Here is a 20362-nt window from a genome sequence, read left to right on the forward strand (position 1 = left end):
AAAGACTTGTAATCGAGTTAAAAAACATACAATTCATTATAGTGCAAATGTTTAACTTGTCTAATGAAACTACGATAATTAAATGCTGTTCTTGGTCAGAAACATCTGAAAAAAATGTGTACATTTTAGAAATGGGTTGGCACATTTCATTAGCTTCTGGCTACATCATTGTAGGTAGTTTTTGACTAATTTTCTTTTTATCACATAATTTTCTTCTTTAATTACCAAGAACCTGCCTGTTTTTCCTAATGAAGAGTGTTATTTGGCTCACTTCAGAACTGTGCCACTTCTGAGAAGATTACATTAAACTCAGATAGTGTGAATTTGGAAAGTCATTTTGATTTTAGGAACACCCTATTTAAAGCAACGTTGTCAGTGATGGAGATTAAAGAGTACACTTATTAGGATGAGCACTGACTAACATATGGAATTGTTAAATCACTCTATTGTACACCTGAAACTAAAAAATAGTGTATTACATATATATCAAGGATGTATTTAGGGGAAGCCTTGCCCAATCATAGGCATATGTATGTTCAGCCTTAATAGATATTGTCCAGCAAGTTTCCAGAAGGAAAAAAAAAAAAAAAAAGCAGAATTCACTTTGGAAAATTTCCCATTTCTGCTAAAGTTGAACATATTCAATCATTGTGACCTAAGAAATCTACACGTGGATTCAAATATGCACCAGAAGACAGGCAAAGAGTATTTATGGAAACGTTGTCCAAATCAGCTAAAACTATAGAGAATACAAATGTCTTCATAAGAAGGGTAAATACAGTGGGTATATTTATACTGGAATACTATGCAACAATGAAAAAATGCTACACACAAAATCATGAGTGGGTCTCACAGGTGCAATGTTAACTGAAAGAAACTGGACACAAGATTAAACACTTTATGGTTCCATTTATAGGATCCTCAAAAGCAGCAAACTAATCTTAGATGATAAAAGGCAGAATAAATAGTGGTTATTTCAAGAGATAGCAGCTAGATTGTAGGTTCTGAATGGTGATTACATTAAGCTGTACATTTAAGAAGTGTGTACTTTATGCATGCTATATTTCAATAAATATGTTAAAATTAATATGCAGCTGTTGGAAAGAGTTTCCATCTTTGGGGTGAGAAAAATGGATCAGAAAAGAAGAGAGTGTGTGTGGGGGGGTGCGGAATTCCGTTCATTTATTCCGTCTTTGTCACTCATTCTCTTTCCTAAATTCAGTGTTACAGTGCCAAGGCCTTGACAGCTCAGCCCCTGAATCCTGAGGATTGCAAACTGGGGCTCCTCCCGCTTGGAGGCGGGTAAGGATGTAACTATGTAGGGGCGCAGAGTGAGCGAGAGAGGACTCAGATCCCCTCCAATTCCGCACACTACGGCAGGCACTGCAGAAACAAGAGCAAAACTGTGCAAAGAGCAAAGTGCCTGCCGCCCCCAGGGTTTCACCTGCGGATCGCTGGGCAAGGACAAGGTGACTTCTTCCCCTCCCCGCGAACTGTCCGGCAGGTACTTTTTTTTAATTCCGGAGGGAAAAAAATCTTTGTTCACAAAAGGACTGGTTCCTCTGTGAAAGGGAACAAACCGTTGAAGACTGGAACGAAGACGCAATTGCTCTGCCTTTTTTTTTTTTTTTTTTTTTTTTTTTTTTTTAATTCGGAGCCAGCGGAAGCCGTGTGCCCCTTTCAGAAGTGAAGCCCCGAAGCGTGGGCAGACTTCTCCCCAAGGCCCGATCCTCTTCGGGACGCGGCAGCGTGACTCGCTCTCCCCAGACGGTAAACTTGTCCCCGTGAGAGGGAAACTGATTAAGGCCAAGTGGGTGTTGCACTTTTCAGGGCACCTGGGCGCATGAAAACCCAGCGGACTGTCCTGGAAAGGAGAACATGCCCCCCAAGTCTCTCTACAACCTCTCCCAGACCGCGGGCGCGAATCAGAGCGGCTTCGTTCCCGGGGTGTCCGAGGGGGACTTGCTGGCCGCCGCCGACGGGACGAGCGCCAAGTTCGCGATCCGCTGTGCGATCCCGTCCCTCTACCTGCTCATCATCGCGGTGGGCTTGCTAGGCAACATCATGCTGGTGAAGATCTTCATGAGCAACAGCGCCATGAGGAGCGCCCCCAACATCTTCATCTCTAACCTGGCCGCCGGGGACTTGATGCTGCTGCTCACCTGCGTCCCGGTGGATGCCTCGCGCTACTTCTTTGACGAGTGGATGTTCGGGAAGGTGGGCTGCAAACTGATCCCGGTCATCCAGCTCACCTCGGTGGGGGTTTCCGTGTTCACTCTCACCGCCCTCAGCGCCGACAGGTAAGGGCGCAGGTAGTGGTGGCCTGGAAAAGCGGCGCAGAGGGGCAGGGGTGCCCCTGGTGGGGGGGGGGGGGGGGGGAGAGGGAGAAAGGAAAGCCCGCAAGTGGGCAGGGAGAGAGGGAGAGAGAGTGTATCTGGGAACTGGAGTGAAAGGAGTTAAAAACGGACTGAGTTGTGAAGCTTGAAAAAATATATAAGAAAAATATTCCTTTAAAAATAATTAACGTTGTGTTAGTTTGAAAGTAGTTCTAAAATTGCGTAGCCTAGTCTCCCTCCTCCCCTGCACACACTCTGAAAATCTTTACTGTCTATTTCATAGAAAAGCTATAGAATAATTGGGCAACAGGGCACCTATCCCGTAGGAGCTTTGCGTCTGTGCTAAAATCTTACAAGTGCACTTTCCTTGTTCAGTCAATAGGTAAGAATGTCTAACTTAATATTAGGAAAGTGTTTGATGTTGTTTTTTTTTTTTTTCAAATATGGGGAAACATCGTTTATACTTATTAACCAAATTCTGTTATTTATTCCAAGTCAAACAACTACAATAGTAAATGCTCTTCAGACAGTTGACTACACATTCTTGCTTTAATGCCTCAAGTTGTGATTCCCCCTCCCCTGCAAACAGGTAGGTACTGAATTTTAGTATCTTAAAATGGTGGTGTAAAAATACAGGTTTGATATCAAACCTACTTTTCACGTATTTTAAAGGTGAGACAGGTCTAGTATTTTACCTTGCAGACCAACTAAGTCCAACCATGTCATTTTTAGGTGTTGAGGTAAGATATTGAGGCCCAGGGAAAGTGAATCCCGCTGGCAGGGCAGGCTGGAGAATCCAGGACTGCTGACTGCTGGTTCAAGCCTCTCCCTCAGTCTCTCTATCATCATGCTTTCCCGCATTTAAGCAGGAGAAATGTCTGCATGGGGGGTGCGGACAAAATGTCCTATTAGGCAACTGTGCATGGAGCCCTGGTTTAATTCTCTTCGGGATGGGGTGTTGACTTAAGCTATTTAGATAAACAATTGAACTTGGATGATTAAGGTGGTGGATGCACTCCTCTTCTTCAATTTACGTGTTATGAGTGGAAAGTGACTCCATCTAAGTGTCCCGGTATTTGCATTAATACCTTTCCATCACTCTGGTATTGAAGAGTTAATCTTTGGTGAAGGAAAGACAACAATCACTGGCGAGTTGAGAGCTTCTGTCTTTTTAAACCAAATATTATTGACTTTTTAGTTTGTGTCATATTCTTTCTAAAACCACATTCCTATAAAAATGGGTGCCTTTGGGTAAATTATATGTACCTCATTTTGCTAAGATGACACTATTTCTATTACCTTTTATGCAATTTTTTGAACCCTGTAATTAAAATATGACTTTTTAGTTTAGCTGCCCCTCTTTATAGGACCCATTTTAATTAGAAAGTTAAAAGAATACTACTTAATAATTAGAATAAAACATATTGAATAGCTATGAATACAATAGTTAACGTTACTATCATTGTGCTTTGATTTCTGCTAGCAGCAAGATCCAGGGCTAGAGTTTATTTTATGCCATTTTTCTCAATCTATTGTCATGGAGACCCACAGGTAAATTGGCTGGCTCTGACCAAGGTCTGAGAACATGCTATTACTCATGTATTTACTGACCTTTTTGCTCTGTTATATATATCATGTACTTTGTAAATGCAGCGTGGATACTTTAATAATAAGGATAAAGAAAGGTGGGTTGCCTCTTCTGCTTGGTCCACATTCTACGTTGTGTGTTTTGGAAATATAAATTAAGGAACTGGAATCACTGGTGATGAAATTACCCAATACATTCCAATAGTCAATTAAAGTAGTTTGGAAACGTTCTGCTATATATTGTCTACATTTCTATTTTTTTTCCAGAACATAGTGATCAAGTGTTGATAAGTATTTAATCTCCTCCCATTTTATCTCACCAAATGTTTGGATTTCCTGTGAATTTGGAAACAAGTAGAGGACTAATTGTACTTAGCACTGTGCTTTTCTGTGTGTGAGTTTATTACCCTCACAATACTACGAAGCAGGCAGTATTATTATTACTATTTTAAAGTGAAGAAATCTAAGCCTTGAAATTAAGCAACATTTTCACGGTCTCACAGTGATGGAGCCAACATTTGAGCTCAATTCAAAGTCCATACTCTTTACCATTAAGCCACAGTATTACTTTTCCAGTCCTAAGAAATTATTAATGATTTTTCCCATTTAATGGTAAATAGACTGAAAAATTCAATTTAAAGCAAAGCACCCAAGAGTACAAAAGGAATAATGATTTCGAAAGCTGATTCATTAGATTCAACAAAAGGAAAGAATATCATAAAAATTCAAAATTAAGTAGTGGTAGTGGCAATAGGAAAACTTTTTAAGCAACAAATTCAATTGTTCATTAAACCAAATATCCTATCTTCATTGGATGGCTTCAATGTCTTTCCTTAAGAAAATAGAGTATAGAAGTAGAAATCACTGTAATGTAGAAAAAGAAACAGGAAGATCATTCTATTTCAGAAAGCACATCCCAATGTGAAGCGGACTTCAGTGTTATAGAGCATCGATGACAGCATCACTGGAGAGCAGAGACTGAAATAAGAAATATAATATTTATGAGTCAACCTTGGGGCTTAAATCACCTTGTTCTATATGACCAAAGTGTTGGGTGGGTGACACTTTCGGTTCTTGAGATTATTATTCCTTGAATTGCCAAGCTTTTTTGAGAAGTTTCAACGGGTACATCGTAGGAAAGGTCTTTTGTGTCCACTGTAGATGTGCCTCAGGGGCATTTCATAACCCCAGTGGAGGAGGAGACAGGGCCCCATCCGAGATGGTGAGTCTGGTGATTTTAGTTTATTTTCTACTTTTATCTTGATGATTTTTTTTATGTTTTGAAAATGTACCTGTTTGCTTGCTCACATGAAATAGCTGATTAAAGGCATGTGCATAGTCCCTGTGGTATTATGTTTTTAACAGTTTTTCATACACACACATACACACACACACATACACACACACACACGCTGGGATACTGAGCAGGTGGGATCCCATAAACATACTTTGTTTGTGGTTGGCTTACAGGTATCTCCATCACTATCTATTACAGTGGCTTCATTTCCAAACTTAGGATATAATTTCTTTGATTCCTGAAGACCTTTTGGCCTCTAAAAACCCCTAATTAAAATGCAAATAACTTTTGAGAATGAGTTCTCCTATTTCCTTTAGAGGAAAAATTTCCCAGATTCCTAGGGCTGAACTATAAACTTAATAATTTTATGTATTTACCAGTGTAAAACTAGGCATCAACTCTTCTTATTTTTTAAATACAACTGTTAATTAAAATGCACTTTTATTTTTTATTAAAAAATTTTTTTAATGTTTATTTATTTTTGAGACAGAGAGAGACAGAGAGAGACAGAGCATGAACGGGGGAGGGTCAGAGAGAGGGAGACACAGAATCTGAAACAGGCTCCAGTCTCTGAGCTGTCAGCACAGAGCCCGACGTGGGTCTCGAACTCACGGACCACGAAATCATGACCTGAGCCGAAGCCGGCCGCTCAACCGACTGAGCCACCCAGGCGCACCTAAAATGCATTTTTAAATTAAATATTAAAAACCTGTAAAATAATAAAAATGCAATTAATATTAATTTAATGTATCAGATTATGTTGTTTTTCTGGTATTGAATAGCCAATGTTGGATTGAATGCAAACATAATTTTTTGCCAAATCTAACTAAAGTGTTAACATATTAATGATTTCAAGCTTTTAGTTGCAAGTTAGGATACTCAGATTTAATTCCATAACTAAGCTAGTTCTGTTAGGTATGATGAACCTTGAATCATTAACATTATTTGGATATTACACCAATGCAAACAGATATTCTCTTCGGTATAATTATTTGTTAAAATATTGAAACAGATGAAATGTACACCGTGGATCTAACAGTCCCAAGGCCTTCAGAAGCATTTTTATGAGTCTTAGTCCAGTGATGGGAGGGAATGCCATAATCTGTTTTCTGGGTTTTCACCAAAACTCCTGAGTGAAGCTCAGGTACTGATTAACCAGCTGGCCCCACTGGGGATGTTTTCTTCTTTGGTCTGGAGCCCTGGATAGTATGCTGAGAAGCCCTTACTTCTCGGTGCTGAAATTAGCACTTAGAGTGTGTTTCTAAACTCTTCTGAGGAGTTCAGATTGGCCATACCTACCTAAGAGAATACTCCACACTCACCCTACAGATAACCCATTTTACCAGAGCAAGGACTTTTTTTATTTTCAACTTGTTCCAAAAAGAATTTAAGGGAGCTTAAAAACAAAGATACAAACAACACACAGCAGATATAAAAAAGGGAGGAAATCCAGGGAGAGGAAAAATAAAAGTTGAAGACTATAAGGTGACCTATACCGTCACAAATGTGAGTCACATGTTTGTGAACTTTCTAGCTGCCAATGCAAAAAGGATAATTTTTCATAAGAAGTGCTCAGCTGTTATTTTTATGTAGTCATAAAACAGGATAAATTGAAATCTGCACTTAATGTATCAGTTTTTAATCTGAATTTATATGGTTTTTTTGTTGAATAAAAGTTGCTATCTTTGACTCCAATAACTCAGATATCTTTTATTCATTAGTCTCAAATGCTTCTAGCTTATGTCCTTTCTCTTTCTCTTTAGAAGGAATCTGAGACATTGGAGAGGCTGTATAATTCTCACAATATTCATACTATTGCCATAACTTGTGTACTACTTTATAGTTTTTGAAGATTATTCATGCACCTTGGTCCAAAACTTTTGGGACACACTATAACTAAGGAGGGATGCCCCGGACATGTGGGTGATAATCCTGTATCTGTTAGGTTCCGATGTTCTAGTTGGAGACGATAAAATAGTGCAAAACACATGCTCATAAGGCAGTATTTTCCTCATTTGCAAAATAAGAATAATGTCTTCAACTGTAGAGCCAAGGGACTGTAGATAGGATCCTATTATTTCCCTCCCTGAGTATTGAGTGGAGAAAGGCCCAAAGAGAAGAGACACTATATTGGTGAGGCAGCTGAATGGTGAGTTCTGTCTCTGGGGCTCTATCACTGCCCTCCACGTTGCAACAAGTCTTTCAGTTAGTCACTTATGCCGATTCTATTTGGTCCACTTCTCAGTGGAAACACTCTCTACGGTGTACCTTGTCAGTCTTTTGCCTGTGGTGGGGCATTTAAATAAGGGACCATCTGCTCCAGTTGAGCCAGGAAGTCAGTGAAGTTCAACACTTTCCCTATTGTTAGCTGTCCCACCAGTACACTCTCTGTGTGTTTAAAGAACAAAAATAACAATTTACATTGGTCCTTTGGTTGCTGATTCCTCAGGAGGATTGACTGATCTCCAAGGTCTTTAATAGTTTTAATTGCATTCTTATTTTTTCATTCTCAACAAGCTCTTTTTAAAAAAAAAATTAAAATTTGAGTATAGTTGGCAAACAATGTTATATTAGTTTCAGGTGTACCACATAGTGAGTCAGCTTCTCTATACGTTATATTATCCTTACCACGAGTGTAGCTATCATCTGTCACTGTGCAATGCTATTACAATACCGTTGACTATATTCCCTCTGCTGTTCTTTTTATTCCCGTGACATTCATTGCATAACTGGAAGCCTCTATCTCCCACTATCCTTATCCATTTTGCTCATCTCCCACCCCTCTTCCCTCTGGCACCCATCAGCTCATTCTTTGTATTTGTAGATCTGATTCTGTTTTTTTTTTATTCATTTGTTTTGTTTTTTAGAATCCACACATGCATGAAATAATATGGTATTTGTCTTTCTCATATGTCTTATTTAATTTAGTATAATACCTTCTATGTCCATCCATGTTGTCACAAATAGCATGATCTCATTCTTTATGGCTGTGTAATATTCCATTCAATAAGTTCTTACTTAAAGTTTTTTAGTTAGTCCTTACTTTTACTTACTGCATTTCTAGAAAAGTTGATGCTGATATGGGTTGTAGATGATTCTCTTTTAGAAGGTGTTGATCAAATATTCAGTACGAGATAGTTATATGCTATATTTGTGTATTTACTTTCCATTATTACTTTTACTTGTGAAATAGTATGTAGGTTTTAGATAATATTTATGTAACTAGTAGATTATTGTAAGCTCTATGGAGAACCCACCCACATACCAAATATACTGACAACTTTGGTATTTGGAAAGTTTGTTTATTTTTCTATACAAAAAGATACACGTCTTCATTACATTTCCCTTTTTAATTGTTTGTTGTTTTTATTCCTGTATTCTTACCGGTTTCTGTATGACCAAAGTTATTTTCAGTTTCAGTCCAAGCTCCAAAGTGATGACCGAGCTTAATATTGCTAGGTTCAAGCTTAATGAACTGTCTTTTAACTTATTGCTTTAATTATTGATACAAAATATTCAATGCTATTAGGCTCATAGCCCATCTTTGTGAAAGCCACTGATTTATTGACGTGCCGGGCAGTATTTTCTATTTCCAGTTATTCATGGATCTTCAAGGGGAACAAGAATAAACATTAAACATTTATTTATCCCAAGTCCTTATCTTGATTAATATATGTGCAATTAAGTTTTGATTTTTTTCTTCTGCAGATTTTCATTAAGAATATTTTTTTCAAGGGATTCTTGGGTGGCTCAGTCAGTTGAGCGTCCCACTCTTGATTTTGGCTCAGGTCATCTCACAGTCATGAGATGGAGCCCCACATCTCCATCAGATGGATCTGAGCTTAAGATTCTCTCTTCCCTTTCTGCTCCTCTCCCTGCCCCTCCAACTTACTTGAGTGTGTGAATGTGCTTGCTCACTCTTTTTCTCTCTAAAATAAACAAACAAGAATATTTTTTCAACTTTCAATGTAGAGCTTCTTTACTTTTATCATTTGTGGAAATTTGAGAAGAATATTTTGAAAATGAAATTTTAATAATTGTGATTTAAGTTAATTTTTGGAAAAGAATCACATTTTAAGAGAAAATGGGTAGAAGAGGTAAAGAATTTAATTCTTCAGTTGCATTCTCTGTGATGTGCCATAGCTGAAAAAATATAGAATCTGAAGTCACAAGATAGTCTTGTGTGAATTCTAAGTCATCTGCCTACTGGCTCTGTGGTTATTTCAACATCACTTAATCCCATAGTCTCAATGAGCTTTTCTGTAAAATGGGTACACCAATCAATTTTACTACACAGGATTATTTTATCAAATGACATAATTAACATGAACATAATTAACATAATTAACATAAACAGTAGGTTGCTGTGTAACTACTTCTGCTATGTCATCTATGTGTCAGGATGACAAGTGACCCGTTAATTCAAAACAATATTTATTCACATATGCAGTTAATTATTAGATAATAGGCAGTAAAGTGGGGTGCAAAATGAGCCTATTGTAAAATCAGTGATGGTGATCTCTCTACCTTCTATAGCCCTTCCCCAATTCCTTTAATCATAGACTGGCTAGTTCCAACCTGTTGCCTTCGTCAACATGACTTGTCATTGTCATTCCCCTTCTCATGAGACTTTCATGTGTCATTTAAGTCGCACACTTTAATGGGTTAAGAACAAAGTGATTTGGCCAGAGGGTAAATCCATTTGTGTCAAATGGAATTACTGAGCCCTCTGTAATTGAATCCAGTATTTTTCATTTTTTCCAAGGTGACATCCCACTTACTACATTATTTTTAAAAGATTATCATTTTAGACATTCTGTTCTATGATTGTGAATAGATATTTTAAATAATAAATTTAGTAATTTTATTCAGAATAAATTTTACTGCTGTGAGCTATAAATACTTTTTAAAACATGATGTGACGTATTATAAAGGGCAGGCATCTAGTTCTTAATGCTGAACTTTTGCTGGATTCCAGAAACTCTCTACTGCTGAACATATGTCCTTTGCACCAGACAAGCTCACAGGGGTCTTGCAGAAAGATGCTTACTGCCACAGTCAATCTACTTGAAAAGTGGTTTCTGAACCTGGTTTATATTCAGAACCATTTGAAAATCTTAGTAAAATGTAGAGCCTCACATTCTATATCTTAGAGAATGTGTAAGTCTGGAGAGAAACCTAAGACTCTATCTTTCTTCAGCTCTCTAGGTGGTTCTGAATATTGATCCAGCTTGGGCATCACTAGACTTTGTCTCCATCCCTGACATCATTTTCATCTCAACCTAATACCCGATGACCATCCCACTCTACCAAAACTGTCTTAATAAGCAATCTCCTTGCTGCTCGGACGGACCACATTTCCCTATTAGTTCAACAAACGTTTACTGAGAAATGACTGTGGGTCAGGCATTGTTATGCACTTTAGATACAACAATGAGTAAGACATAGGCTCCAGTTTCAAAGGAGGTTTTTGTTTTTGTTTTTATCTTTAAGGAGCATTTGACATAGAGGTCTACACTTCTTTTTGAAATTTCTTCTTTCTCTTGCTTTTGTGATATCTTTCTCTCCTTGGTCAGATTGTTCACATTTAAACTCTTTGTTGGCCTCTTATAAATGAAGGAATGACAAGCAAAAAAAAAAAAAAAAAAAAAAAAAAAGATTACGGATAGTCTAACTAGTATGTGTGCAGAAATGTGTAGAAGGAGATTTTGAGAAATTGAGATGACTTTATATGAGCTAAAATTGATCTAACTTTCATTATATGTATTTTAATACAATGACATTTCATTATCCCTTACATTAAATTTATACTATATACAGATATGGTAAGTGCAAGATTCAAAACAGAAATTAATGAAGAAGCATATGTATTTATTGATATTTAATACATGAATGGTGATTATGTTTTCTTTAATCCCTTTTGACTCATTATTTTTTATGTTTTCAATTAGGGATACCTTTCTGAGACTGTCTAAAAGAAAACAAACATAACTTTTCACACATTTGTATTATGTTACTAAATTTAATGAGATAGTTTTCGTACTGAGGGAAGGTTTCATTCCTATATTTTTTAAATGTTTATTTATTTATTTTGAGGGGGGGAGGGGCAGAGAGAGAGAAAGAGAGAGAGAATCCCAGGCTCCGCACTGTCAGTGCAGAATCTGATGTGGGACTCAGATCCACAAAATGTGAGACCATGACCTGAGCCAAAACCAAGAGTCAGACGCTTAACCGATTGAGCCACCCAGACACCCCTCATTCCTATATTTTCATAAATTTTTAAATAAAGGGTGATTAAACATGTCCATATTTGCTCTGTATTGTTTTACCTTTTATCCTTTCAAAGATGCACATGAAACACTGGTGTAAACCTTCTTCTCTGACAATTATAAACCATGGTTAAGGACTAATATTGATGCTTCACTAATCTGTTGCTTTAAACTATAATTTCCAGCTTTATAGAATTGTCAATACTCCCCTTTCTCGCAAATGTATATCATTTACAAGAAGATCCAAAGTTTATTTCCCTTTCCTGCAGGACATGGCTAAGAACTGTCCCTGTCGAAAAGGCCTTCTCTACCCCTTCCTTACACTCCAACTAGGTTTCTTACTTCCCTTAAACCAAGAATCCAAGAGCTGTTGCTACAGCTCTGTTATTACAATGTTAGCGGCATGTTATTGGCAATGTTATTACAATGAAGGAGGTATAACTTCCATTCCTCTTTGCAGTTTCCCCAACATGCTTTCTGTTTATGTGCTTAGAGATAAGGTGGAAATGGGAATAGGGGAGTGACGTTTTCCTCCTTTTTAAGTCCACAAAGGAAAGTTCAGAATATTCTTTGAGTTTTCTGACAACATAACAAGGAAGGCTAGTTAATTGATTAATTTTTGGTAACCATCACCCCCCAAAACTTCCCTGCTCTTTCTCCATCTCCTCTACATACAAAAGAATTTGCAATCGGCTTTTTGGCACTTTGATCTTAAATAGGAACTGGGAGGTAGTAGATACCTAACTTTTGAGGAGAAATTCCAGCATAAAGAAGCCAAGCAAACACACCACCAAATAAATATCTTTAAGTGTATTGGTTCATTTTTGGTTTGTTTAAAAATCTGATTTAATTATATTTCCATGAATTCCAGTAACATCATTGTAACTAATGCCAAAAAAAAAAAAAGGCAAAGAGAGATATCTGAACATGAAATAAGAAAAAAATGAATCCACAAGTGAAAATAATGTATATTGGTACTAAAATATAGTTACTTGAATCCATAAAGGGAACGGTTCTTCTAATGATCTATTCACTTGCAAAACAAGAACTTCTAGAAATTAAATATATGATAGCAGAGGGACCACTGACTGGGTGGCTCAGTCAGTTGATCATCTGACTCTTAGTTTCAGCTCAGGTCATGATCCAGGGTTGTCGAGCCCACCATTGGACTCCACACGAAATGTGGAGCCTGCTTGGGATATTCTCTCTCTCAAAATAAAACTGAAAAACACATTTAAAAATCTAATGGTGGGAATAAAAAAAATTATAAGGAAGAATGGACGCTAAGGCTAATAAAGCATCTTAGAAAGTAAAACCAATAAGAAGGTGGAGATGAGCTTGATAAAGTGAAGGAGGAATTAGATTCAAGTACTGAGACTCCAATTATAAAGCAAGGTGGCAAAAAAAAACAGTTAGAAAGAAGTAAATTCAGGTACAGGGAAAATTATGCAAAAAAAAAAAAAGATCAAGTAGCAACTGTAGGTAAATCAAAGACATGTTTAGGAAAGAAAACAATATATTACTTAATTCTACAGTAAGAGATATTTGGTTGGTCATAATAACAATCTAGTGACTATTTTATAAACATTTAATATAATTTACTGAATTAGGAAGTTGGTAATGGGAGAGATAGAAGTATATAAGAGAGAAAAACTTCAACTTCCATAATAGGATGTCAAGAGCAAATGTCTACAATATTTAATTCAGGAGATAGTGGCAGAAGGACATTTCTTAGACATATGGAGGTAATGATATGAAATTTGGTTCCACTCAGGAGCAGGATCTGAAATGAAATCAGGTCCTGCTTTTCTTATTCTTTACAGGCTCTTAGTGTTCTCTGATTAAAAACAAAACAAAACAAAAAACCCCACCTCTTTGAATGTATTAAGCTAATAAACATTAAAAAGAAACAGAAAAAAACAGCTAATTCTAGTTACCGATTGTAATTCGACTTTTACTTTCTTCTGAACATGTAATTAAGCAGAAGTGGGGGGGGGTGGGAAACACATGCCTACTTTTTTCTGCTACGTGCAAAGTCTAGGTGAAACAAATGCAGTATGTTCGCTACTTTATTTAATTTGGTGTTGAGGCCCTTTGCTGTTGCTCTACTTTAAGTTTTATATGTATCCTGGTATACAAGGGTAGACTCTCTAGATCAAAATGCAAACTGTCTTTCTCTGATTGAGGGTCTGGGAATGATGCTTGACGCAAATCAGGAAGAAGAAAGAGAGGCTCCCCTCAGAGAGGTATTGAGGCCAGGAGCTGTTTCTCTCTTCCGGGCAATGGGAAACATCTTTACAGAACCTCAGACCTTATCTGCTTGTTCTGTTGCTTGAAGTATCCTGAATTTTTAGAACAGCATTCTAAATCAACTGTAAATAAGGAGAAGGTATAGAGTCATGGCATGGTTAGTATCTGCTAATTGGCAGGCACAGTAATAGGTATTCTCTCCATTTTTTTTTTATCACAAAACTTTGAGAAAAATGTTTTTATCCCCACCTTACAGATGAAGAAAAAGACCTTAAGTGATTTTTCCAAAGGATATTAGAGTTAAGGAAATGGCTCAGGTTTGTTTGACTAAAATAATTTTTTACCGTATCATGTTAACCTCCTAGTTGTCCTATAACCTGAAATACTTTCAGAAATATATAAATAACTTGATGTTCACATATAATTTTGGTTTGTTTGCATTATGATCACCCTAAAGTGTGTGACTGAGTTAGCTGTTTATATTCTTTAAGCCCTTGTGTCCTGGAGTGTGGTTCCTTTACCATTATGATGGTGTTATATAGGAAGAGAGAGGTTTTCATGAGATGTCAACAGGAAATAAATTTCAGCTACAAAGACAGGATGTTATTTCATCTTCAGTTCTTTCAGTTCTTATGATTGAATTATGGAGAAAATCCCAGTCTTTAAGGTTTACTAATGCCCTTAGGGAAAAAAAGTGGGAGACTAAGTCACAGAAGGTGAAGAGCAGCAAAAGAGAAGTTGGTAACATTATTTTGTAGACATTTTATATTTTAGGGTTTCTGTCTATTATTGCAATTATAGCAGTGATAGTTTTTTGAAAATGCAGTGATTTAAATGAAAAAAAATGAAAATATTCAATAACTGATGATACTGGTACTATGTGTGATTTAGAAAAATACTTGCAATCGCTTCTCGGTCTTTTGGCTAAGATCAAGTGTAGAAAAATACTTGCAAAAGAGGTAAGCAAATTAATGGAATTTGGGGAATGACAATTTAAAATCTTTTCCTTTCTCCGTCTTCTGTGTTAATAAGCTATGGAATGTCTTGTAGACAGACATCAGAGATTTTAAGTATTCTATATACTGCAAAACAGCTAGGGAATAACAGAGTTTTAGCACCTCTCTCTCAGCCAGTAGGATCTCTCCTTCCTTCCTTCCTTCCTTCCTTCCTTCCTTCCTTCCTCCTTCCTTCCTTCCTTCCTTCCTTCCTTCCTTCCTTCCTTCCTTCCCTTCCTCTTTCTCCTTTACATTTTTCTTTCTAAGAGAGTAATATGAGTCATGTTGTCTTCCCAGGTACAGAGCCATCGTCAACCCCATGGACATCCAGACATCCCGGGCGTTGCTGTGGACCTGTGTCAAGGTGGTGGGGATCTGGGTGGTCTCCGTGCTGCTGGCGCTTCCGGAAGCCGTGTTTTCGGAAGTGACGCTAATTGAGGGCGTTGAAAATGGCAGCTTCACGGCGTGTGTACCCTACCCTCAGACGGATGAATTACACCCAAAGATTCATTCAGTGCTCATCTTCTTGGTCTATTTCCTCATACCACTTGCTATTATTAGCGTTTATTATTATCATATTGCAAAGACCTTAATTAAAAGTGCACATAATCTTCCTGGAGAATACAATGAACATACCAAAAAACAGGTAAGCTTGTTAGGTGTGTGGGTGGGGGTGTGTGGGTCAGATGCAATAACTGCTGTCTGCTGTTCTATGGCATGGGTTCTCAATACCGTGAATGGTTAGAAAAGAATCACAGGGCACTGGCACAAGCATTAGCCTGAACTAGAAGAGATGTTGGGGTGGGAGGAGGAGGGGAGGGCATCTCCAGTATGTGGCCATGTCAGAGCTTTGTAAAAGCCCACTGAGGTCCAGCGTATCTGCCATCTGGGCCTACAGCTATTCAAATTTAATGTCTTTGAAGGCTTTTCCTTACCAGCAAATGTTCATGCAAAAAACAACATAATAAACCAGAAAATTAACTATAAATTTATTTAATTATTGTCTATTCTCCCATTAGCCCATTAAGGATGACAGAAAGTCTAGGACAAGGATTCATCAGGAAAGGACCTAGGATCTGGGGATGAGGTTTGGTAGGATGCCAGAATGGGGGTCTGGGAACAGAAGGTAGAGAACAAAGGTGAGGAACAGCAGGTAGAGAACAAAGGTGAGAGTGATCAAGAGGTGGTTGATGCTGAAGTTGTACTTTCTCTAACTCAACATTATAGTTTTTCTTATAAAAATTATATATTAATTTAAAAATTACAGTATGCACCTTATGTAGTCTTTCTTCCTTAGAAAATAGAGATATTAACTTAAAGTAAAACCAGTTGTGTTAATCCACAAAGAGATGGAAATATTGCTCTAGTGGGACAGTTTCAAGTTGTGCATTTGTGTATTTTTAGCGAAGAACCTCTTCCAAAAGGTTCTGTAGGTACAGGGATATGATGAGTGTCCTTCAGCAAGTTAAAGACAAGTTGAATGGCGGATCATTAAAATTTGCTGGGCTGTAGTTGGAGGCACAGTCTGGGGCTTTGCACACTTCAGCAACAGCAGAATCTGGAAGGGTTTCTTGCATGGAAGGTAACCTCTATTTATTGATGACCATCAGAATCAGAGATCCACATCTTTTTTGAAAGCTAAAAAAATCAACCAATCATTAAAATAGTTGTTAGATAAATTAATACATTCATTATCTAAATATCTAGCATCGTGGGGCGCCTGGGAGGTTCAGTCACTTAAGTGTCCGAATTCAGCTCAGGTCCTGATCTCACAGTTTGTGAGTGTGAGCCCTGCATAGGGCTCCCTGCAGTCAAGGCAGAGTCTACTTTCGATCCTCTCTCCCCCTCTCTCTCTGCCCCTGCCCCGCTGGTTCTCTCTCTCTCAAAATAAATAGACTTTAAAATAAATAAATAAATAGATACATAGATAGGTGAGTAAAAATAAATATCTAGCCTCATGGTAGCCAAAAAATCCAGTTCATAGACTCACTGTGCTTTTTCCTTTGCCCTGTGATCCAAATTGTATCTCAATTTGAGTATTTGAGTTTTTGCTTTGTTTTCTAAAATTGAGTTCCTCCCACCTTCCCACCTCCACTTTTATTTTATTTTTTTAAATGGCCTTAGTTCTGCCTTGTGTTTTGTGAGTTTTCTATTGGGACTTATAAACCCTGGCTGGGTAACGGGGCTTGATATCTGCTGAGAAGTAATCTCAGTGCTGACGGCCTGCCTGTGTGTCTCCAGACACAGACTGGCATGAAATTCTTCCACCCATACTCCACCTGTTAGTGTGGACACTGCTTTGTAATATAAATTTCACATTTATCTTACAGTCAAGTTGCTTAACTCATGCCGCTGGGATACATCTGGACCACAGCATTTGTTGTTCCTCCTCTTTACTGCACCTTTATTTGTTGCCCCCGTCGCCACTCACTACTACCCCCCAATACCAATTATGTTTGGATTGTAAACCTTTCCAGTTTTGGTATGTTCTAGTTGACTACCAGTAGTTTTAGCCCAGAATATATCATTTTGCCTTCTATCAATATCTTTTGATAAACTAAGTTTTCATACTCATGTTGCCGTATTTAAATATTTAAACAAGTAAGACAAATACGAGCTAAACCTTGAACTCTACATATTGGAAAATAATTTTTAGATTAGAAGAGATATATGTCCAATATTTGAATTTTGTCTCTTTATCACATTCCTGAAGAGTTTCCTATAAAACAGTAAACACAGTATGTAAAGTTTACGAAAAGAAAGAAAATGTACTTTTATTTTTAAAGGTAATCTAACATAGTTAATACTTATAGGATTGACAGTTATGTCAGATGGTTTTGATTTATGTGAGTCAGAAGTTGAAATCTCAAGTTTTTGTGTGTCTGTGTGGGTGTTTGTGTGTGTGTTTAATAAGGATTTAAAAAGTCATGCTTTATTTCAATTACCCTGATTTAAACAAAATCTAATACCGAATATATTTTGTGGTTCATTAATCAGTGGATTTAATACAAACAGAAATGATTAATGTTTAAAGTGAACACAATAAGACTTTAGCAACAGGAAAGTAGTTAAAAAAAACAGAGTTTTTATAGGTCACAGCTTAGCTTGAAGACATAGCCATTTATTAGTAATTTATCATCTGGTCTTACATAAGCTGTCAAATAATTTTATTTTATTTACTTATTTAGTTAGTTTCAAGTTTTTATTTAAATTCTAGTCAGCATATAGTATAGTATTGGTTTTAGGAGTAGAAGTTAGTGATCCATCACTTACATATGGCACCCAGTGCTCATCACAAGTGCCCTCCTTAATACCCATCACTCATTTAGCCCATCCCTTGCCCACCTCCCTCCATTAACCCTCAGTTTGTTTTCTGTCATCAAGAGTCTCTTATGGTTTGCCTCCTTCTCTTTTTCCCTTTCCTGTATGTTCATCTGTTTTGTTTATTAAATTCCATATACGCTTAAAATCATATTGCTAAATATATTTAATGAAAGAGCATAGTGACCAAAATAAGCTTTGTCAAACTGTTAAAATCATCACTTTGTTGAGGAAAATAGTTTTTGTATTTTGGGATGCATTTGCATGCTATGGTAAGTTTCACTTCTTTTGCACAATGTTTCTCATGTCGATGGTTCCATTTTCATTTTAACCAAAGGGACTGTTTGCTTATATTTGCAGATGGAAACACGGAAACGCCTGGCTAAAATTGTGCTGGTCTTTGTGGGTTGCTTTGTCTTCTGCTGGTTTCCAAATCACATTCTCTACATGTATAGGTCTTTCAACTATAATGAGATTGACTCATCTTTAGGCCACATGATTGTCACCTTAGTTGCCCGAGTTCTGAGCTTTTGCAATTCTTGTGTCAATCCATTTGCTCTCTATCTACTCAGTGAAAGCTTCAGGAGGCATTTCAATAGCCAGCTGTGTTGTGGGAGGAAGTCCTATCAAGAGAGATCAACGAGCTACCTTCTCAGCTCTTCTGCAGTGCGTATGACATCTCTGAAAAGCAATGCTAAGAACGTGGTGACCAATTCCATTTTACTAAATGGGAACAGCATGAAGCAGGAAATGACACTGTGATTTCAGCCATTCAACTCACTACCTGGAAAGAACTTACCTTGCTATCTCTATGGAGCAGAGCAGAAAAATAATTTTCTCATTCTTACTATTGCTCAGCTGGTTCATCAAGCGATTTCATGATTGACTCAGAAAAGGCAAGACAAACACAGCTAGCATTCTTCTCTGAACAGGATTTTGCCTTGAAAAATATATATCTCACACTAAAAGTCATTCAAATGAAATTCTATTTGTGTATAAATCAATATTGCTTCAGGATTTAAGCTGTTGTTAGAGCCAACTCTAATGTATTTATCTTAAGTTTGTTTTATCTTGAAATGTATTCCTATATTGACTTGATTCAGTGATGGTAATATTCAAATTCCTATTATTTGGAAAAGGAATCATATTTCCCTGGTGAATTTTATTCATAACCACTGCATGTATATATCTCCTTTATTTAAATAAAATAGAAAATTCAAAAGATAGAGCTTAATTACAAGTCAATAACATTTATTGTGATTCTTTGTGTGATTAATCATAATTTATAGAGATAGCTTATGTCTGTAACTTTTAGGTATGTGATTAAAAGGTATGATGCCATTTGATTATGAATAATAAAATAGATATCATATGAATATGATTTTACATTATGGATGTAAAACAGGTATCATATGTCCCAAAACGATGATTCAGAAAATTGCATGGCCATTTGTGTATACATTTCTAAGTCCTTTAACATTTCGATGTTTCTGTATAGCTATGAGAAGGTTAGTGTAATTCTGGTGAGGTCAGTCACTTACTTGTCTTCTCTTACAATAGCCACCTAACAAGTGTGTGAAATCTCATTTAAGCAAGTTTATTTGGCATAGTACCACAGTTTCCTCTGACTTACCATCTTAGAGTTTTCTCTAAAATGCAAGCATGGTCTTGATTAAATTCTAAAAGCTACCCTTTCTCAGATTTGTATCAGTAAATCTAACATCTGGATTAATATATATACTTTATAATTATTAGTTATTATAAAGTATATTAATAGTATATATACTAATATAAATTATTAATATACTTTTTCTCTTTACAAATTAGGTGAGCTCTTTCTTTTTTTTTTCCAAAGGTACTTACAGGTTTATTTTCTTTAATATTTTGTATTTTCTTATTATATTACATAGCTGAGCTCTTTCTTAAACACCCTTAAGCTGTACTATTTAGGGTGTGAAATAATTGTATGCAGCAATGGGAAAAATAAACACAAGCAAATTACCTATGATAATAATAATAATAATGGTAATGAACAGGAATCAAGTGTTTTCCTTATTCTAGGCACAATCCTAAAGCTTTACCTATTTTATATATCTAATTTAGTACTCAGTATAAACCCTGAGAAATATCAAATTTGGTAGGGTATGAAAAGTTACACAATTTGAAGAATATGTCTATTAAAGAAATACACTAGTAAATTTTACAAATTTTACCCGATCACATAAACACATTGCCAGAGCTCCGATCTTAGGCTTTCTTCACTTCATGGAATTATCTCTGAAATATGTGCTGTCGTTATCTTTATTT

General features: G+C 36.7%; 1 protein-coding gene across 1 annotated transcript; it reads left to right on the forward strand.

Annotated features, from left to right (window-relative positions):
• Positions 1-1240: 1240 nt before the first annotated feature.
• Positions 1241-19744, forward strand: NMBR (neuromedin B receptor). The gene is made up of 3 exons (XM_040449023.1): positions 1241-2300; positions 15032-15380; positions 18416-19744. Exons 1-3 carry the CDS (start codon positions 1879-1881, stop codon positions 18815-18817), a joined length of 1173 nt encoding a protein of 390 aa, XP_040304957.1. The 5' UTR covers positions 1241-1878; the 3' UTR covers positions 18818-19744.
• Positions 19745-20362: the final 618 nt, after the last annotated feature.

This window comes from Herpailurus yagouaroundi, unplaced genomic scaffold, assembly GCF_014898765.1.
Source record: "Herpailurus yagouaroundi ecotype Mexico unplaced genomic scaffold, PumYag 198, whole genome shotgun sequence".
In the NCBI taxonomy this organism is placed as follows: Eukaryota; Metazoa; Chordata; class Mammalia; order Carnivora; family Felidae; genus Herpailurus; species Herpailurus yagouaroundi.

Coding starts and splice junctions, on each gene's coding strand:
- NMBR (XM_040449023.1), top strand. CDS start 1,879: ATGCCCCCCAAGTCTCTCTACAACCTCTCCCAGACCGCGGGCGCGAAT. Junction 2,301..15,031: donor ACCGCCCTCAGCGCCGACAG/GTAAGGGCGCAG, acceptor TTGTCTTCCCAG/GTACAGAGCCATCGTCAACC. Junction 15,381..18,415: donor ATGAACATACCAAAAAACAG/GTAAGCTTGTTA, acceptor TTATATTTGCAG/ATGGAAACACGGAAACGCCT.